This window comes from Capra hircus, chromosome 9 (genome assembly GCF_001704415.2).
Source record: "Capra hircus breed San Clemente chromosome 9, ASM170441v1, whole genome shotgun sequence".
In the NCBI taxonomy this organism is placed as follows: Eukaryota; Metazoa; Chordata; class Mammalia; order Artiodactyla; family Bovidae; genus Capra; species Capra hircus.
In genome coordinates, this window is record NC_030816.1 from 30941342 (window position 1) to 30964170 (window position 22829).

General features: G+C 36.2%; 1 protein-coding gene across 3 annotated transcripts in view; it reads left to right on the top strand.

Moving 5' to 3' along the window:
• The window catches only part of ATG5 (autophagy related 5), a 114880-nt gene that overhangs the window by 18517 nt on the left and 73534 nt on the right, over window positions 1–22829 (top strand). For 2 of the 3 annotated variants that reach the window (XM_005684610.3, XM_018053113.1), the window contains exons 3-5: window positions 1733–1860; window positions 13260–13338; window positions 20449–20611. In XM_005684610.3, coding sequence (XP_005684667.1) covers window positions 1733–1860; window positions 13260–13338; window positions 20449–20611 — 370 coding nt within the window. The remainder of the gene's footprint in view (window positions 1–1732; window positions 1861–13259; window positions 13339–20448; window positions 20612–22829) is intronic. The other variant, XM_018053114.1, reaches the window with a different exon arrangement.

Below are 22829 nucleotides of genomic sequence, written 5' to 3' on the forward strand. Positions count from 1 at the left end.
ATATAGTTCCCAGCCCAGTACATAATTCTCTTTGATTCACTGATCAAACAAACATAACTTTGAATAAGCAACATGAAAAGTGATGCAGAGTTCCATTCACAGAAGCAGCTGAAAGAGAGTAACAAACCATTTTACCAGCAAAAGAAAACAGAACCTTAGGAAAGCAAGAAATGGCTAGAGCTTCTCCTGCAAAGGAGGAGAATACATGAATTTTTTGCCAAGTTCCTCCTTTTATCTACTTGTAGGTTCTTTAAATAAATCATTGCTTTCTTATGTTTTCTTTCTAGGCTCCTTTCCTGGGGGGAATAACACTGACGGCCTTCATACTATTCCGGTTCTTACTATACCATCCTCAGTGTTCCTTTCCAGACTTTTCTGTCTCCAAAGCCCAAGTAGGTCCAGCCTCCATAGGACAGATTAGTGTCGACTGACACTAGCAGGACCCCAGTTCATCAGCATTATATTCTAAGCTTGTGCTTTATTGCATTTAAAGATGTGAATGTGTAGCTCAAAAGTTAGTCATCTAACGTCTCTTACCTCCTTCAGATTTCTTCATTCAGTTCAGTTCAGTTTAGTCGCTCAGTCCTTGCCAACTCTTTGCGACCCCATGAATCGCAGCACGCCAGGCCTCCCTGTCCATCACCAACTCCCGGAGTTCACTCACCAAAATTTGTTCTAATTTCCAGGCCTCTCCTACTTTTCCATTCCTTCTTTCTCATTTCATATAGTATTTCCTTAAGAGATTTCCTGTCTAGAATCTTATTGCAGTCTTTTGTATACAATGGTTAGAATAACCCTCAAGTACTGTTTCTCTTTGGAGTTTCCCTGCTGGTTCAGATGGTTAAGAACCTGCCTGCATGTGGGCAACATGGATTTGATCCCTGGGTCAGGAAAATCCCCTGGAGAAGGGAATGACTACCCACTCCAGTATTCTTGCCTGAAGAATTCCATGGACAAAGAAGCCTGGTGGGCTACAGTCCATGGGGTTGCAGGGTCAGACATGACTAAGCAGCTGACACTTTCACTTTTTTCACTATTTCTCATCATATCATTTTATTTGTGGTATCATAGTGGGCTTCATTGTTTATCGAATGAAATCTTCTAGCTGACCTTTAAAGGCCTTTCTGTTGCTGCCGTGAAGTAGTTTTGTAAGTACTTTTTAGGAGTTTTTTTTTTAACCTCCACTTTATTTTAGCCTTGTAGATGAGGATAGATTATGTCCTTGCCTTGGTGTTCTTCACACAACTGAGTCAGTACACAGTAGATTATCAAAATACGATGGATTAACTGAGAAGTCTTGATTGATAAGTCAAAGTGTACATTACACTGAGGTGATTATCTTCCCAGAAGTTGAATTAACTCAGGTGGATCATATTGATTTTCAGGTTAAGTTTGATAGAACTAATAAGTATCCTAAATAGTATGGCTTCTGATTGCGTTGTATTTTTATTTGGAAAAAACTTTTACAGAAGGATTACACATAGACTTGTTTATTCTAGGCATTTACCCTATAAGCTATACATCAAGTAATGACCTCATAAGAAATTTTAAGTCATCTTAACCTTTAGCCTTTGATTTTCTATAAAAAACAATTTGCTTTGTGTATAATATTCAAAATAATGCAAAAAACATGACTTTTTCAGAATATTCAAAATGTAGTTTAAAAGCATATAGTGTATTTCTTTTTGAAAAAAATAGTAAATAAATATGGTTTTATAAATTTTCATTTCAGTTGCTTTTGCCAAGAGTAAGTTATTTGACGTTGGTAACTGACAAAGTGAAAAAGCACTTTCAGAAGGTTATGAGACAAGAAGACATTAGTGAGATATGGTTTGAATATGAAGGCACACCACTGAAATGGTGAGTGAATTTTTCTGCATTATTAAGCATTGAGTATATGATAGCTTTAAGAAAATATAGTGCCTTGAAGCAGTTTTTTAAAAGTTCTGTGCAAGAAATCACTAGTTTAGTTCTATAATACAGTGGATTTTAAATCAATGCTAAAATATTTTATTGGAAATATTTCTGCTTTCTATTTGGATGCATGGGACAGATTTATATATTTTCATTAATAGATTTTTTTATATGACATAATAGTATATTTGGTTATTTTTTAACATATATTTAAAATATGAATAAGTCACTCTGTGATACTATTCAATTTTGTTTCTGTCTCTAAAATCTTTATAAACAGATCTTTATATACACATGATTACCTGAAGGGGCATCTTTCAAACTGATTGCCACATACAGTTGACCACTGTGTTATGTTGTTTAGCTTTGGTCTAGTAGTTAAAGTATATTGATTTCCTTTTTATGTGAAAAATAATTCTGATGATATATCAGAGTACTATTTTTTTCAGAAACATTTAAAATAAATATCCTTTTTCAGAAACATACTGGAAACAAATCCCAAATCTGGGCTTATCTATCTACAGATGATGTAATTTTGTGCTTCCTCTGTTACCGGGAGCTTTGGTCATTGTGCTTCCAAAAATATTTAAGGAAATTAAAGAAGTTACAGGAAGAAGAATAAAATGACCCAAGATATGCTGGGATATAGGTGTTGAAATGCTTCCATATAGGTGTAGTTAAATGAAAAAGGTATAGACTGAGTCAAGCTTTAAGTGAAATATGAAGAATGTAAATAGTTTAATAATGGACTTGCTGTCTGAATCTGGGAATAGTAAAAAATGAAGAATTTTAAAAGAGGCTTAAAGCAAATAAAAGAAAGCTAGTAGGTATGTAATAAGTACAACTGTCTTGAATCCAAGGATCATTTAGAAATAAGGAGTGAACTTTTGGAACTCACCTTGTGCTGATTAATTTCCACAAGTAGTTAGATTTCTCTTAATGATTCAGAAACATACAAGGTAATATCTTGTATTGAGTCATGGGTCACGTCACTTTTTTTTTTTGGTATAATGTTCATTTTTTAATCAAAACAATACGGATCTTCATAATCACATTATCAGACTCATGACTCTTGAATAATACTAGACCTCAGGCAGCATAGATAAGTAAATGTTTTCTTTTTTCTTTTTATTTCTCAGAAGAATTGGAGGTTTTGGAATGGGAAGGTGGCTTAAAAGAAGTATAAGAGCAGCAAGGATCAGGAGAGTAGAGGGAAAGGAAGGAGGGGGAAAGATTGTGGGTGAGTAGCAATAGGATAGATCTATGTTCTTGATAGTTCTATCTATATTATAGTTGGATATTGAAATTGTATTGCTTTATGTGCATTAGTTGTCGATTTGGAGAAGGAAATGGCAACCCACTCCAGTATTCTTGCCTGGGAAATCCCATGGCCAGAGGAGCCTGGTGGGCTACAGTTATCTATTATCATAAGAAGAACTGATGTGACTGACAGTGGGCTTTTTAGTTTTATCATTGTAAAGCATAGTTTCTCAGCAAAGGCCGTATTGACGTTTGAAGCCAGATAATTCTTTGTTGTGGAAGGGCTACTGTGTATGTTGCAGTTTTTTTAGCAGCAGCCCTGGCCCCTACCCACTATTGCCAGTTGTGATAATAAAAATGTTGCAGGGCGTGGGATGTAAAACCACCTCCAACTGAGAAACTTTGGAAGCGATGAGAAACTTCAGCTTAGCTTTTACAGTAAATGGTTATTAAGTCTTCATCTTTCAGCTGCTATTTTAATTCATCTTGTGTGGTGATTATTTTTGTATTTGATGTGATTTGTCTTCTGTAGGTTTGTATTCTATATATGATATCAGTAAATGACATTTGGTCCCATTTCTCCCTGTTACGCGGAGAAGGCAATGGCACCCCACTCCAGTACTCTTGCCTGGAAAATCCAGTGGACAGAGGAGCCTGGTAGGCTGCAGTCCATGGGGTCACAAAGAGTCGGACACGACTGAGCAACTTCACTTTCACTTTTCACTTTCATGCATTGGAGAAGGGAATGTCAACCCACTCCAGTGTTCTTGCTTGGAGAATCCCAGGGACGGCGGAGCCTGGTGGGCTGCCGTCTGTGAGGTCGCACAGAGTCGGACATGACTGAAGCGACTCAGCAGCAGCAGCAGCAGCTCCCTGTTATGTTGTCTTCAAGATTTGTGTTCCTACTTTGTCATTAGTTATCCTTTCTGAAAATCTTTTATTAAAGAGCAAAGTTATTTTTCCTTTTAGAGAGCTTATGTGAAAGCAGTTGTGTTCACATTGTCTTCATCTTAGTTTTGGGGGTGTTCACTTTTTATGTATGAAATCAGTTTCATAGCTATGTCTTGTGCGCTCATTTAATGGCTATTAAATTTTTTTTATAGTTTTATTTATTTATTTTGGCTGTGCTGGGTCTTCATTGCTATGTGGGCTTTTCTGTCTTTGTAAGAGCCGGGCTACTCTCTCGTTGCTGTGTACAGTCTTCTTATTGCTGTGGCCTTTTTTTGTTGCTGAGCACTGTCTGTAGGGCACGTGGGCTTCAGTAATTGCAACACGTGGGCTCAGTAGTTGCAGCTTCTGGGTTCAAGAGCACAGGCTCAATAGTTGTGCCCTATGGGCTTAGTTGCCCCGCAGCATGTAGGATCTTCCCCGATCAGGGATCACACCCATGTCTCCTGCATTGGCAGCTGGATTTTTTACCACTGAGCCACCAGGGAAGCCCTTTAACTGCTTTTGATACAACGTTGCCTTTAGTATTGTTAGGTACTCTGTATATTTGAGGAATGAATAATTTACTGAGGCATGAATGTAATCCAAAGCCTCTGGACTAAGTTCTGACCTATTCTCTTTTTGCTCTGAACCATAGCAATTTTCTCCTGTGTGATACGAGTTATTTTCCTGGAATTAGGCTGTCAATATCTACCTAGCATTTAAGCAGTAGGCTTCATTGGATAGGATAATCATTGTAGAGAAGCTGCTACCACTGCAACTTTGTAAGACTTGGACTTTTGAGACCATAAAGATGTCTAAAGAGTAGAGGAGGACTTCCCTGGTGGCTCAGTGGTGGAGAGTCGGCCTGCCAATGCAGGAGACACAGGTTCAGTCCCTGATCCGGGTAGATACCACATGGTGCAGAGCAGCTAAGCCTGTGCTCCACAACTGTTGATACTGTGATCTGGCGCCTGGGAGCCTCAGCTGCTCCCAGCCTGCACATGTGAGCCTGCACATCCTAGACCCTATGCTCTGCAATGAGAGAAGCCGCCACAATGAAAATCCTGAGTACTGCAAAGAAGTGTAGCCCTCTCTTGTCACAACTAGAGAAAAGCCCACGCAGCAATGAAGACCCAGGACAGCCAAAAATAAATAAATAAAATTATTTAAAATTATCAAGAAAAAAGAGTAGAGGAACATTTATTTGAGGAGGAGGATGATATCTGCTTTATGCTTAATTCTTTGAAGTTTTAGGTAGATTCAAGTGAGAAAGAAAATCAAATACCAGTTTAGACAATTCCCAAAAGAAGGAAGAAAGTATAAATTGATATTCTTTCTCTCTATAATAACTCTTTCTCCTATTTATATTAATTATTTTGCAGATGTTTAATCATCTATGTGAGGTGCTTGAGCAGGTGCTTTGTAGCTTAAGCAGTGGCTCAGAAGAGGTGCTAAGTAAATGTTTGTTGAATGAATAAATGAATCTAAATAAGTTTTTTTATTGATAAAACTGAGACTCAGATAAATAAAATAACTTACTCAAATGAGCAAGTAGGACCATATATTGAGGCTCTCAGTTCAGGGATCTTTTTGCTATATGTGGTGATAATTCTTTTTGTTAGTTGTTGTTGTTTTCTCTGATTCTGTATGTTCTCATTACATGTTAAATTGTCCATGTTAGAATAGAAAAATATTTAAGAACAGTGGTATGCATATACTGAATACTTAATATATTGTTGATTTGTAAAGAGGTACCAAGGAGGCTTTATCTGTTTAGTGCTTTATCCTCTACATTCTTTATGTGTTTAATATTTAAAAATTATATGGGAAATGAAAAAAGCTGATATAAAATTAAGGATCTTTTTCTTAAGAGTATTTGAGTTGATTAGTCAGCAGAGGGTGCTCTAACATTACACTTTAAGAGAGAGTTTCTTACAAGAGTGAGACAGGACTGAGCTACTTTCACTTCTCTTCTTGTTACCGTAACTCAAGTGTTCAAATTTGTTACTTTTATATTAGGCTTATTTTAAGAGAAAAGACCTTGGTTCTTTAAAGAATACTTTGTTAGTATATCCTAATGCTAGTTAAATCTTAGGCCTCTAGGTACAAAATTTAGAAAAAGTTCTCTGTCAACTGTAAAACATGTCTGTACTGGGATATTATTGTTTTGTATAAATTGACCTATTTTCAAGACTGACTATTGGAAATAAGTTGTTGAAACTACCTTTTGAATTTAAAGAAAAGCAACAAATAACTGATGTAGGTCTGAAGTTGTAGACATACTATATCCATTGACTCAGAATTTAATATTGTGCCTATGTGATTTCAAAAGTGGATTTAACAAAACAACTTTACATCTTAATTGTAAATACTGTACAGGCTCTTCTCTTACGTCTAGTCATTTTTCTAAGGTGGTGAGTTTTTAGAATTTTATAAATTATTCTGTAAACTAGATTTTTGAAATGTGGCTTACTTATTAGCATTTTATACATGTAGTATTCCTTTAGTTGGTTATTTCTATACTTTTTCATGCAAAAGAATAGACTTGGAAAGTTGAGACACACAGTGTTAGCCTGTAATTGTTTGTACCATAGAGAAAGGCAAAATAGATTGTATTCATTAAATTACTTTGGTTTGCATTTGAGTTAAACCTTTTTTTATTTATTAAAATGTACTCCTGTTTTCAGTGAATCACTAATGTAGCAAACTTATGAATAGAATGCATTTATTTAAATGAAATGGAGTGGGACAATAGTGCTCTAGAATATAGGGAACATTCCTTTCAATGCTAGTCTTAAAATACTGGTTTGCTATCTAATTCAGATGTTTAGACTAGAATGAGCACCCTTGGCTGACCTCAGAACGTACCTGTTACTGCTATACCTTGTACAGTATGTCCATGTGTTTTACCAGTAATGAAAGAGTAAAGAAGCAACAACTTATGCAGAAAAATTGTTAATTAATTTTGAGGATTGAATTTAGAAAAGGCTAGAGCAATTTAAGGAAGAAAAAAAAGAATAAAATGTGAAAGTAGGTGTAACACTATTCTGGTGCAGTCAGTTTTTACTGCACAGTAGATTGAACCTTTCCTGGTTGTGTCTTCTTCTGGGTTTATTCAGGTTCAAGTCCTCACTACTTCCTTTTCTATTAAATTTAGGTTAAACTGGTGAGAATAGCAATGTAAGAGCCAAAAGGCTACATTACAGTTTACTCATAGTTATGGCTTATGTGGTTTCTGTATTATAGGTTAGGAGCCTGGAAAATCCCATGGACAGAGGAGCCCCGTAGGCTGCAGTCCATGGGGTTGCTAAGGGTCAGACACGACTGAGTGACTTCACTTTCACTTTTCACTTTAATGCTTTGGAGAAGGAAATGGCAACCCACTCCAGTGTTCTTGCCTGGAAAATCCCAGGGACAGGGGAGCCTGGTGGGCTGCTGTCTATGGGGTCGCACAGAGTTGGACACGACTGAAGTGACTTAGCAGCAGCAACAGCAACAAGACTATATAGAATATCCATTTAGAAGAATTGTGCAAATTACTACTTTTGAAATTTTTGACATAAATCAGATTATAGTGTAAGAAAAAGTCAGTACTTTTAAGTATTAGCCAGTTCTGTTTTTTAGATTTTCTTGCATATTAATAGATTCACCAGAAATAAGGAATCTTGGAACCAGTTCATTCAGGTGGTGTATTTGTTTAAAGTTAGTATACTTGCATCAAAATCATTCTGACAAACAGCTGCATTGATGATCCGCATATGATCTGTATACTTTGACAATATATACAAGTAAATAGTTATTTTATTCCTATATTTTTCTGGCTTAGTTTTATTTTTAATGTTTGTTACAGGTTAACTATTAGATATTATTTTATTTAGAATGCTTTTTGGTAATATTTTACATGTTTTAAATTTTAATATATTGTAGAAATTATCATACTTAAATTTCCATCCTAATCCTTAGTATATCAGGAAAAATCATCAGCATTTACTGAGAGCAGTAAACTTTATATATGTGTGTATATATGTATATTTGTCACTTTATAAATAATTTAGAGAGGAATAAAGGAATGGTGTATAACTTTATTAGAAATTTTACTAAGCATTTAAATACAGAAATTCAAATTTTCGCTCCATGTTTTCACTGGTTTTGAATGTATATATATCAAAAATGGGCAGTGTCCTCAATGCAAATAACTGTTCATTAGTTATCAAACGTTCAAATAGACCTCTATGAGGTTCTAGCTTATCATTACTTCTGGCTCTTTGTGCAGTTAACAGCAGTGCTTTGCAAAATTATTAAAGCTTTATATCATGATTTTATTGTAAAGTAATTTCTTTTTTATATGAGTAACTATCCAGTCCAGTTCTTTTTAATTTCTACATCATCTAATTCCTTCCAGTCAATTTGTTTACAAATCTGCCTTTAACATTTGCCAACTTACTGTCAGGGCAGGAGGAGAAGGGGACAACAGAGGATGAGATGGATGGCATCACCGACTCAATGGACATGGGTTTGAGTGAACTCCGGGAGTTGGTGATGGACAGGGAGGCCTGGCGTGCTGCAGTTTGGGGTTGCAAAGAGTTGGACACAACTGAGCAACTGAACTGAACTGAACTTACTGTCAAGAAAATTGCAGTGTACATATAGCATTAAAGATAAGAATACTGACAGTCTTACTTTTAGCAAAAATGAAATAGTTTCAGTACTACTCATAACATGCTATATGAAGAAATACTTTCTTTGATTATGTGGTTAAGAATGCCATATGTCCTTAGAAATACACTATTCATTCATTAGTTCTCAAGTTTTATGAAATTCATCAAAAGGATATCATCATCTAAAGACTCATAGCCTGAGATTTTACTTAAATGGTCATTTTACCAATGTCATTAAAGTCTAAAGTACTGGTTTGTGTCTCTTCGCAAAACTCTTCTGATTTATCTAATTGTGTAGTCTTTCTCTGTCAATATAGGTGGAAAATGAGACATTTTGAATTTTTACCTGTGTTAATAAGAGCTGAAAGCAGCCTCCAAAGATGAGGTCTGCATCCTTATTTTATACTTTGTTGAAATATGATATAATGTTTTAGGTGACAAAGTAAGAAAATGGAAGAAGGATACATTATTATATCTTTCTTATAGGTATAACATTATTCTCCCATTCTTACTAATCTTATCAATTTTTTTTTCCAGTTAGGAATAATTGATAACGGTGAAATAATTCCTGGAATGAAGTAGCAAAATCTTTCACGATGGAGGAAAAAAAATAAGATCACTAAGATGTCACAGTATATCTTAGATTTATAAAAAGGTCCAGTGACTTCATATGGCAATTGCTAATCTTATTCTTTTTTTTTTAAGTGAGTTTTCATTGTGATTTTTAGAAGACTTAAGAAAGATTTAAAGTTATAAAATATTAATCTTAAAATAGTTATAACTGCACAGAAAAGAAGTTTACAATCTAATATTGGGCCCATTGGATAAGAAGAGGTGGCAAGAATACACAGAAGAACTGTACAAAAAAGATCTTCATGACCCAGATAATCACGATGGTGTGATCACTAATCTAGAGCCAGACATCTTGGAATGTGAAGTCAAGTGGGCCTTAGAAAGCATCACTACGAACAAAGCTAGTGGAGGTGATGGAATTCTAGTTGAGCTGTTTCAAATCCTGAAAGATGATGCTGTGAAAGTGCTGCACTCAATATGCCAGCAAATTTGGAAAACTCAGCAGTGGCCACAGGATGGGAAAAGATCAGTTTTCATTCCAATTCTAAAGAAAGGCAATGCCAAAGAACGCTCAAACTACCGCACAATTGCACTCATTTCACATGCTAGTAAAGTAATGCTCAAAATTCTCCAAGCCAGGCTTCAGCAATACATGAACCGTGAACTCCCTGATGTTCAAGCTGGTTTTAGAAAAGGCAGAGGAACCAGAGATCAAATTGCCAACATCCGCTGGATCATGGAAAAAGCGAGAGAGTTCCAGAAAAACATCTATTTCTGCTTTATTGACTATGCCAAAGCCTTTGACTGTGTGGATCACAATAAACTGTGGAAAATTCTGAGAGAGATGGGAATACCAGACCACCTAACCTGTCTCTTCAGAAATCTGTATGCAGGTCAGGAAGCAACAGTTACAACTGGACATGGAACAACAGACTGGTTCCAAATAGGAAAAGGAGTACGTCAAGGCTGTATATTGTCACCCTGCTTATTTAACTTAGATGCAGAGTACATCATGAGAAACGCTGGACTGGAAGAAGCACAAGCTGGAATCAAGATTGCCATGAGAAATATCAATAACCTCAGATATGCAGATGACACCACGCTTATAGCAGAAAGTGAAGAGCAACTAAAGAGCCTCTCGATGAAAGTGAAAGTGGAGAGTGAAAAAGTTGGCTTAAAGCTCAATATTCAGAAAATGAAGATCATGGCATCTGGTCCCATCACTTCATGGGAAATAGATGGGGAAACAGTGGAAACAGTGTCAGACTTTTTTTGGGGGGGCTCCCAAACCACTGCAGATGGTGACTGCAGCCATGAAATTAAACGACGCTTGCTCCTTCGGAGAAAAGTTATGACCAATCTAGATAGTATATTCAAAAGCAGAGACATTACTTTGCCGACTAAGGTCCGTCTAGTCAAGGCTATGGTTTTTCCAGTAGTCATGTATGGATGTGAGAGTTGGACTGTGAAGAAAGCTGAGCGCCAAAGAATTGATGCGTTTGAACTGTGGTGTTGGAGAAGACTCTTGAGAGTTCCTTGGACTGCAAGGAGATCCAGCCAGTCCATTCTGAAGGAGATCAGCCCTGGGATTTCTTTGGAAGGAATGATGCTGAAGCTGAAACTCCAGTACTTTGGCCACCTGATGCGAAGAGTTGACTCATTGGAAAAGACTCTGATGCTGGGAGGGATTAGGGGCAGGAGGAGAAGGGGATGACCAAGGATGAGATGGCTAGATGGCATCACGGACTCGATGGACGTGAGTCTGAGTGAACTCCGGGAGATGGTGATGGACAGGGAGGCCTGGCATGCTGTGATTCATGGGGTCGCAAAGAGTCGGACACGACTGAGTGACTGAACTGAACTGAACTGAACTATTCTATGGATCTTGATTTATGCATTCAGCAGCTCTTATCTACCCTGTTTGAGATTCTGTACACTTACAGTTTTTTTTTTTTTAATATTGAGGGTAAAAAAATAATTGATTATTGAATCTTACTACATTTAACTTGTATTCTGACTCAAATACTTATTTTTAAAATTGTATTTGATTTTTGTATGCTAGTATAGGTTGTTTTAAAATAATATTTGATTTGTGTATAGTTCCATTTTTGAACAGTAGAAAATGTGTACAACATTGAATTGCTAGTCATTTTATTGGATTATTGTGAATCAGTCCAATAAGTTAACTGTGTGCATGCGTGCATGCTCACCCGCTTCAGTCATGTCCAACTCTTTGTGACCTCATGGACCATAGCCCGCCAGGCTCCTCTGTCCATTGGATTTTCCTGGCAAGAAGACTGGAGTGGGTTGTCATGCTCTCCTCCAGGGGATCTTACAGACCTATTGATCAAACCTTCATCCCCTGTGTCTACTGTGTTGCAGATGGATTCTTCACAGTTGAGCCACTGGGAAAGCCCATATAGTTGGGAAGACAGTATGCTCTTTTAGTTTAAGTACACACATTCATTTTTAATCTGATTACAGATACCTCAGAGGGATGTGAAGACTTAAAAAAGGTCTATTTTGTGAAAATGTATGGTGTTACATAGAGCTTGTACAATTTTAAGAGGTCAGAGAGAAGGACAAGAAGTATATAGGAGCTATAACTTGTTTATAGTGCAGTATTTTTTAAATTACTGTTTTTATTTCAGTTTTTAACTGAGGCTGGATTTTTTTCCTGATTTCAGAATTTACTAAAGAAAGCATTCTGTAATTTAGTTAATCCAAAATTATATTCATTTCTAGTTTTCAAAGATTTGTGTTAGTTACTGACATTCAGTTAAAAGTTTGAGGGTTTTATTAAGAGATATAACACATACATGACTAAAGCTACTCACTTTTATTTTACTAGCAAGGCATTCATCCTGAATTCATTTTAAGTAAAAATATGATCTCTAATGACTGATGATTTTTCCGCAATTATATTATGTTGATTATAATTTTGTTTGTATAGTAGGCAAACATAAATACTGTTAACTAAAATTTGAATTTTGGTCAGGTGATGTATTTGGATCACTCATTTTGAAATAAACTGATGTATTTTCAAAGTTTTCCACTTTTAAACCTAGGAGTAATTCGCTAATAGTTATTATGGAGGAAGGAACAAGACTGTGCATAAAACCAAGCAGTCCTCTATTGGCCTTTGTTGGAGGGATTATTTAATTTTGATAATTAAGTTACTTTAGATTCTTTAAAAGGGTATAAAAAATAAGGTTTGTTCTTTGAAGTCTGCAAGATCTGTATTGTTAACTTGTTTGTTACTAAATAATTTGCTTCCCTGTGAGTAACGATTATATTACGAAATGTTCTCTTATTTAGAAGTTGCTAATTTATTTATTTATTTTTAAAAACTTTAGGTTATAGAAGAATATTCGGTGACTTTAGAAAATATTGACATTAAAAAAAACAGGTTGTAACAGTTTGTAAAGGATAAGCCTAATCTATATTTAGAATTGTTGCATAAAGAGAAGATTGGAAATTTATATGCTGTAATGTTAATAGTAATAAGAACAAAATAAGTGATTTCATGCTCCTTTAGGTGCTCTTCTTAGTTCTTAAAATTGTAAAATGTAAGTTGTTTAAAAAAAAAGCTCATCATCCAAAATGAATACTGGTATGATAATTAAGTGTTGCGGTACTGTGACATGACAGTGCTCAGGCCTGATAAAGGGTTCCTTAGTACAATTTCATTATGTATATTGAAAATTCCTTGGGGAATGAAATGGCTAGAGGGGAATAAAACCCTGATGCCTGAAAACTTGCCATACTAGCCCAAGCAAGTAACTGTGTAAAATATCAGCTTCCTGTGATTTGTGGTTAAAGTCCCCTAATACTTGATGTTAAAATGTACTTGAAATTTATTTTGCATTTGTAGTTTAACTTTAAATATTTATTTTTTCTTATAATGTACTCTTTAACTTTTAGGCATTATCCAATTGGTTTGCTATTTGATCTTCTTGCATCAAGTTCAGCTCTTCCTTGGAACATCACAGTACATTTTAAGGTATAGTCTATATAGCGTATGCCATTTGTCTCAATTGTGGTACTAGTTAGTAAATAGCCTTGGAGTAGAATTTTAAGTTGTTATGCTTTCCCATGAGACTTTTATTTGCCAAGCTACCATTTTATGTGTTTATGTGTAAGATGTCCTTCAATTTCTTCTTTACTTTTGGCACAACCATTTAAACATTTAATGTATGAGTGCCTGTTTTTTATTGGAGCTAGACATGTTTGAAATTAAGTATTTTGGAATTAGTTTCATTAAAAAAAACTCAAATAGGGAGAGCAAAATCCAGAGAGCATGTGGGCATGAGAATGGGGAAGGAGGCAACCTAACAATGAGTAACTCTAAGGCTATTTTGACGGAATGAAGAGAAGTGTTAGGAGACAGAAAGCCAAAGACTTGATGTAAGTCTGTTTTGAGAAATATTAATTCCTGTAGTTTTTCAAGAGTCCAGGCTAGTTTTATTGTAACTTAATTTTATCTCAGTGTTTTATAAAAATCTCATCTCTCTTTCTCTCTAACCACCCTGATTCTCCATGCCCCACCGCATAAGCAGTTCGCAAGTACTGCTGAAGGACTGGACCCCTTCTATTAGTTGGTCACTAGGCAGTGATTCTCAAATGTGAGATACAGTGGGAGCGAAACACGTTAAGGGTTTGAAAAGTCATTTAGGTGTCTGATTTGCTTTTGCATTAGGGACACTTACTCAAAGTGAGTGCCCAGAGGCTTGCCATATCTTTCTAAGTTGCTTTCCTTCCCATTTTTCTAAAATTGAATTTGTGGCTCATTGACATTTATTTCCGTATTATTTGGACTAAAATGTTTCACATGCACCATGTTCCCATAGACGTTAGTTACTACAAAACCATACAGAGAGAGGACATGGTTCTGATACGCATGAGTTTCAGTTACTGTGAAAAGCCAAGTCTGCCTGTATGTATAATAATTTATGTTTAGGATAGTATGAAGGTAAAACTACTTCAAGCATAATAAGTGTAGAGGTTCCATGTTGCCTAGCAGGTCTTTCCCATTGTGTTGCCAAGTAATTCTGGTAGTTGGATTATGTGTGTGTGTGTGTGTGTGTGTGTGATACACTAAAAAACTTTGAAATCTAGGTTAAGATACATCATATCTACCTATTTATTTATTCATTCAACAAATATTCAGTCTACTGTGGACCAGCCACACAGTGTTCTAGGAGCCTGAGATATATAAGTGAAAGACCCCAAAGACACTCGCACACATTTTATGGAAGCTAGCTGGCATTGGATGCTAGGCTCTCTGTAATTATTGGTTAAATTAGTTGATAGATTGTAATAATGATAGGAAAGGCTTAGAATCTTTATGATTGGTTTACCGTCATGTCAGATTTTAAGAGATTTTATATAGAGTAATGTGAAAACATTTGGAGAACATTTAACCTTAACTCAATAAACAATTATATTCCAAATAACCAATGCATGATGTTGTAAAATTATGCATGTGTGAAAGATTCATTCAAAGTACATGATTAGCATCCGTAATTTTTAATGTAACAGAGGTCGAATGTTTATTGATGTGGTTTCAGATACCATGTTAATGTGATAGTAAATTGCATACTAAAAACTACTGGGTTCTAGTCTTCAAAATGGTCAATTTTAAATGAGTTGTATATGAGTTATATCTCAGTTTTGTTTTTTTTTGAAAAAAGACACAATGGTTAGTAATTTTCCAGATTTGGAGGAGAAAACACAAGTCTATGTGTCAGAGAAGCTCAGCAAATCTAAAGCAAATAACTACATAGAAAACTACACCTAGGCACATTATAATCCTTTGAAAGCCAGTTATAAACAGAAAATCTTGAAAGCAGCCACCAAAAAATGACACATAAAAGAGAACAGAATGTAAATGATGGCTGACTTTTCATCAAATAGTGGAGAATGAAGGAAAATGGAATGATATGTTAAAGCACTGAAAGAAGCTATGGGCAAGAATGAAGAGCATTGGAAATGGTAAATAAATGATAAGTAGAAAAGATGACCTCTTCTTTAAAAGAGAAATGACCTGAGGTGATAATAGTATATTTTGGGCTTCACTGGTGGTTCAGCAGTAAAGAACCTGCTGCAGTGCAGGAGATGTGGGTTCAGTCCCTGGGTCAGGAAGACCCCCTGGGGAAGGAAATGGCAACCCATTTTCCAGTATTTTTGCCTGGGAAATCCCATGGACAGAGGAGCCTGGAGGGCTACAGTCCATGGGGTCACAAAGAGCCAGACAGGACTTGGTGACTAAATCACCACCACCAATATAATTTTAAGGAAGGGTTAATAATATGTGTAAGTAAAATAGGTAACCACATTTGTCTAAAGGATAAATCTGTAAAATCCTCAATTACTTACTTGTGGGTCCCAAATAAAAAGAAATGCAAGAGGCAAAATGATTGATTGTCTAAGGAGTCTTGACAAATAGCTGAGGAAAGAAGAGAAGTGAAAAGCAAGAGAGAAAGGGAAGGGTATACTGAACTGAATGCAGAGTTCCAGAGAATTGCAAGGAGAGATAAGAAGGCTTTCTTAAATGAACAATGCAAGGAAGTAGAGGAAAGCAATAGAATGGGAAAGACTAGAGATCTCTTCAAGAAAGTTGGAGAGATCAAGGGAACATTTCATGCAAGGATGGGCATGATAAAGGGCAGAAACAGTAAGGACCTAATAGAAGCAGAAGATATTAGGAAGTAGTAGCAAGAATACACAGAACTGTACAAAAAAGGTCTTAATGACCCAGATAACCATGATGGTATGGTCACTTACCTAGAGCCAGACATCCTGGAGTATAAAGGCAAGTGGGCCTTAGGAAGCATTAAGTACCAACAAAGTTAGTGGAAGTAATGGAATTTCAGCTGAGCTATTTAAAATCCTAAAAGATGATGCTACTGAAGTGTCAGCAAATTTGGAAAACTCAGCAGTGGCCATGGGACTGGAAAAATTCAGTTTTATTTCAGTCCCGAAGAAGAGCAATGTCAAAGAATGTTCAGGCTACCATACAGTTACTCTCATTTCTCATTCTAGTAAGATTATGCTCAAAATCCTTTAAATTAAACTTCAACAGTATGTGAACCAAGAACTTCCAGATGTACAAGCTGGGTTTAGAAAAGGCAGAGGAACCAGAGATCAAATTGCCAGTGTTCATTGGATCATAGAGAAAGCAACGGGATTTCAGAAAAATGTCTGCTTCATTGACTATGCTAAAACCTTTGACTGTGTGGATCACAACAAACTGGAAAATTCTTAAACAGATGGGAATACCAGACCACCATGCCTGTCTCCTGAGAAACCTATATGCAAGTTAAGAAGCAACAGTTAGAACTTCACATGGAACAATTGACTTAAGATCATGACATCCTGTGCCATCACTTCATGGCAAATAGAAGGAGAAAAAGTAGAAGCAGTGACAGATTTTATTTTCTTGGGCTCCAAAATCACTGATGATGGTGACTGCAACCATGAAATTAAAGGACACTTGCTTCTTGGAAGGAAAGCTATGACAAAGCTATACAGCATATTCAAAAGAAGAGACATTACTTTGCCAACAAAGGTCCATATAGTCAAAGCTATGGTTTTTCCAGTAAGGTATGGATGTGAGTGCTGGACCATAAAGAAGGCTGAGCACCAAATTCAAAAGGATGATTTTGAACTGTGGTGCTTGAGAAGACTCTTGAGGGTCTCTTGGAAGCAAGGAAATCAAACCAGTCAATCCTAAAGGAAATCTTTCTTGAATATTCATTGGAAGAACTCACACGGAAGCCGAAGTTCCAATACTTTGGCCACCTGATATGAAGAGCCGACTCATTTCAAGAGACCGTGATGCTGGGAAAGATTGAAGGCAAAGGAGAAAAGGGCAGCAGAGGATGAGATAGTTAGATGGCATCACTGACTCAATGGACATGAATTTCAGCAAACTCTGAGAGATAGTGAAGGACAGGGAAGCCTGGCGTGCTAACAGTCTACAGGGTTGCAGAGTGTCTGACACAACAACTGAACAACAGCAAAGAAGAAATCACAAGGGAGGTTTTAAAGTATTTCAAGCTGAATGATAGTGGAAACACAACATATTGAAGTTGGTGAGAGTCACCTAAAGCAGTGCTTAGAGGGAACTGAAAAACTTTGTATAGTACAAAAACACAATTTCTGATATCAGGAATGAATCCTGCTAAGTACCAACAAAGTTAGTGGAAGTAATGGAATTTCAGCTGAGCTATTTAAAATCTTCTTTTTGAAAGCTTCACAACAAAATTACAAGCAGAATCTCGATTTGTTACATTTCTAAATCTCTTCTTACATACATTAGCTTGTCAGTCCAAACAAATTCTTAGAAATAAAGGCAGCAACTTCAACACCATGTTTTACTTGCTTTCATTAATCTTTCAAGTCAGAATCCTGATAAACTATATCTAATTTCACTTTCCCTGAAAGGTTCCATTTACTTATGTAATATTACCTGTGTCCTTTAGAGAAAATATTAATCCAAGCAGCCTGGAATATGTCCAGACACATTTTTTTTTTTCCTCCTGATTTCTCAAACTGATGCTTTGAGAGATCCTAACTCCTTTTATTTTCATAATCAAGTCGCATACAATTTAAAGAAATTCTAACAGTTTTTGAGCTCAACTAGGTCTTCCCCTGGTGGCTCAAATGGTAAAGAATCTGCATGTAAATGCAGGAGACCTGGGTTTAATCCCTGGAGGAAGAAATGTCAACTCACTCCAGTATTCTTGCTTGGAGAATTTCATGGACAGAGGAGGCTGGCGAGCTATAGCCCATGGGGTCGCAGAGAGTTGGACACAACTGAGCGACTAACACTTGAACTTTTCAGGTCATAATTCAAACTACATGGAAAGTCTTTTTTTGGAGTATGAACTTTTATATTTTCTGCCACGCATTCATAACCAGAGTGGATAATTTGCAGCACAGTGAACTGTATAATATCTGAATAAAGCCCATGTAATTTTATAGATCAAGTATAACAAAACTAAAATTTTTTAAAAATAGCAATACTTATCATAATGCTTGTTCATTTGACTGTAATAGAATTGATATGATATGCACTCAGTTCTTTTTCTTGGTCCAGAAGCCAGGATAAATCCCTTCAGTCTAGCTGATAGAAAGCAAATATAGCTGACTGTTAAGTTGATTAAAGCATGGACACTCTCTCTATTGCCCTTATCTCTCATCTTTTAGTTTTGTCTGTCACTCATATTCTTTTGCCTTCTCATTGTTATGAAATTTTATATTTTCTCCTCTTCTTTGCCTTTGTGTGCCTGTGTCTGAAAGCATCCGTCTTAATTCTCCATGGGCTTCTAGTTCAAGAGCACCATGAATCTGGAATCCTTTTGTACCTAAGAGAGACAATTTGGTGGTCTCAGCTGTTTCCTTCTGCTCTGATGGGTAGTTATATGGTGGCTCATGTTTTACTCAGTAGAAGCTGTGGGCCTGAACTCTGTGAGAATAGAGGGAGATGTGACTGATTATTTGTATTTTAAAAATGTGATTTAGGAGAGCAACCCACTCCAGTACTCTTGCCTGGAAAATCCCATGGATGGAGGAGCCTGGTAGGCTGCAGTCCGTGGGGTTGCGAGGAGTCAGACATGACTGAGCTATTTCACTTTCACTTTTCACTTTCATGCCTTGGAGAAGGAAATGGCAACCCACTCCAGTGTTCTTGCCTGGAGAATCCCAGGGACGGGGGAGCCTGGTCGGCTGCTGTCTTTGGGGTCGCACAGAGTCGGACATGACTGAAGCGACTTAGCAGCAGCAGCAGCAGCATAGGTAATCAAATGCCTTTTCTTTTGTTAGGAAGGCATCTGTGGTAAATTTCCTTGTCATTTAGGAGCTATCTGTGACTTGGGTAATTGAGTGTTTTCTGTTAATACAATAGCTTGAGTAGGCTGTAACTAAATGCTATTTTCTACCATTAATATTTGATTCAATTTTTATTAAAGGACTTATAGAACAATATCTTTTTTTGGTAAGATAATGTTTGAATATAATCATTAAATACATATTTAGGTCTTAGGGAGGAAGTGGTATTGCACAGTGGTTTAAAAGCTGGGACTGTTGAGTCAGACTAATCCTAGCTCCACCGCTTGCAAGCTGTGCAGTTGTATTTACTCCCAGAGCTTTATTTATATATTTTTTAATCTGTAAAATAGCAGTAACAGTAATGTTTACCTCAAGTTGTTATGAAAACTTTAATATCCATATTAAAAGTCTAAGTACAGTGTCACATACTAAGTGTTCTATATTAGAGTTATTGTTAATATCTTTTTTTTTTGGTGAAAAGTGCATTAGTCATCTCATTTACATAAATGCTCATTTGTCCAGTGATCGTTGCCTCGACTGCCTAAAAGATTCAGTGAAGGTAAAGAATGTAAATTTAGCTATTTGACCTTACATTTTAACAGCTTTGTTAAGCTCTAATTGACGTAAAGCAAATTATACATGTTAAAAGTGCACACTTGGATAAGTTGATACCGCAGTTTGTGTATTTGTTTACCTGTTGACATTTAGGTTGTTTCCTGTGTTCTCACTGCTCCAAATAAAGCTGCTATGAACATTCATATACCGTTCTTTGTGTGGACACATGCTTTTATTGCTCTTAAGTAAATACTAGTTGTAGAATATCAGATGATAAATGTTTGTTTGCTTTTTTAAAGAAACTACGAGACCATTTTCCAAAGTGGTTGTACCATTTTGTTTTTCCATCCTCATTCTTGCTAGTACTTGGTATGGTTGGTCAAAAAGTTATTGTGTTGCCCAAAATGTTTGTTCAGGGCAGGGAAACTGAACCAGCTTTTTGGCCATCCCAATATTTTTAGAATTGCTCTTTCATATCATTTTTCAAGTTGTATAAATTCATATCATATCACACAGGGATTAGAGAAAAGTCAGACTGTGCCAGATAGCTAAAGATTTTTAAGTTAACTTTTAAAATATTTGGAGTTATGTCAAAATTTCTATTGTGAAGGTATGAGGTGGTTTGCTTAAAATATTGAAAAATTGTGGGAGATAACAGTTCTTTGAGGCACTGATTTTGTAATGTGTATACCTGTTTAACATGTCTATTTTTTTCTTTTGATAGAGTTTTCCAGAAAAGGACCTTCTACACTGTCCATCTAAGGATGTAATTGAAGCTCATTTTATGTCTTGTGTGAAAGAAGCTGATGCTTTAAAGCACAAAAGTCAAGTAATCAATGAAATGCAGAAAAAAGATCACAAGCAACTCTGGATGGGTTTACAAAATGGTAAATATAGCAGTGTTTAATTTCACAATACCACTTTATGAAGTATAAAGTAACTGTATCCTGTGAGTAGTTGGTACATCTTAGGGTTGGTGGTACAAGTTTAAATTACAGCCTCTGTGCACAAAATTTCACAAAGAAGCTACCTTTGGTGATCCCTTACTTACCTTGTACTGTTCTAGCATCCTCTCTTCCTGAATTTCCTAGCATTGGACAGATTGCTTTGCCCATGACATAAGACAGGATAAACTTCCTGTCTTTAGCTTCTGGAAAAAGTGCCCTTACTTATAGTCATGATCTTTCTGGAACTGCAACTGAATACCCTCTGAATGTACCAAAATACCTCCACTTGCATAGAGGCACAGACTCTAGTCTCTGCTTTCTCAGAATAGTAAGCCTTGCTTTGTGCTCAGATTCTCCTCTCCTGGCTGGGATTTAGAAAATACACTCAAGGGAAAAGCTGAGGGCAGTCTGTATCTTATGCTGTGTTCTCTGTCTCTTAGAGATCATAGTTCCTTAACCTTGCCTACAATTGATTGCCCTCGTGTCTTCACACAGTTCTGTGTACAGGCAGTTCTCACTTTGCATGGATCAAATCTGCATGCATTTCAGTTAACATGCTTCAGTTAAATAATGCAAGGTCTTCAGTAATTATGTGACAGAAGATACACATCATAATCAGTGACCAATCATGCCACTCCTTTCAGCGTCTTGTCAGTGAATGGTCCTTATGCAGCTGTTATGTTGTTCACTCACAGACAGCAAAGCATTGTTGCTTCCTTGTATCCATTGATAAACCCATGTAACACTTGTAAAACTGGATTATTGAAAGGGGGAATTAGCCAAGAAAGATGAAAGTGTAGCAAAGAAACAAAAAGTGATAGTGCTGGAAGTGAAATTTGAATAAAATGCAGTGGAATTTTAGAAGATATAACTGTGAGACTCTTGACACTACCAGATTGAGGGACTTCAGAAATGCACCCGTAGGAACTTAGTAAAGGCAAACTCTTCCACACACGTGAGTGAACTGGTTGTGTTGAAAAGGATGAAGTTATCCTGGAGGGAATGATGCCGGCAAAAATATCTCATTAAAGGAACAGGGATATTTCTTACCATGAAAGTGCAAGTAACATGTTTGAAGTTGATCCAAACTTAGCAAGGAGTATGACAGTTTGCCAAGGTTCAGGAAAGATGCTTGCTTGTAAGTTATGTGTCAAGAAAGCAAGCACTGCTTAAACTGTGCTTGAGTTTTACAAATAAAGTCCTTCGATACTCCATGTGCCTAATGTTTTAATTGGTGCACTATAAATAACACAGCATACTAAATAAATATTAGTTTTATTTACTTTTTTCATTTTCCTGTGCCTTTATAACCATCAGAGATTTTAATGTTTTGACAGTTTTCTAAAAGGTCATAGACAGTTGTACATTTTCTCATTAAATATTAGGATCACCTTGCATGGTTTCATCTTGCATGATCACTTTTCCAGTTCTGTACTGCTGTGCAGAGCAAGGACTGTCTATATTTTTCCCATCTTTGATAGTTATTGTACCAACTTAGTACAATAAGAAAGCTGCTCTTTCATGGCAACAACTAGAATAAGAGAAACCCCTCTTACTCCCCTAAAAAAAATAGTTGAAAAAATATGATACAGTTTTATCTTTTGTACTGCATAATTACCATGTCAAAGAGATGTCTGTAGTTATTTAGTATTTATTAAACTTTCATTATGAAAACTGCAGGGCATTGTCTTTGACTTCTGTAGTACAAAAGGTATACATTTTATGACGTGTCCTATAAATTTTCTCATTTATTTCAAGTTTCAACTAAGGAGTTGCTCCTTAGTTTTTTGTATTTGTGCCTCTCATATGTATCAGTTAGGTTGTAAGCTTTGCAAAAGGAAGGCACCAGGCTTTTCACCTCATTTGTGTTACTGAGTATACATATTCTTATTAAGTGATCAAAAGAATTTACAACCTCTTAAGAAGGAGTACTTTTTCTTTTTCCTGACTGGCTGTTTGTAGATGAAGTGGTGTTTCAGGAGGTTTGTGAATAAGATTACTTAAATGGAATAAGACAGAAATATCCTAAAGAGAGAAGGGATCTGAGAGTAATTTGGCTTCGGAATATAAGTAAATAATTTAGATAGACTTTTAAATAGATGTTCTTGAAATCTATCATGAGGATGATGAGTCAGCTATAGAGAGCCCAGGGATTCTG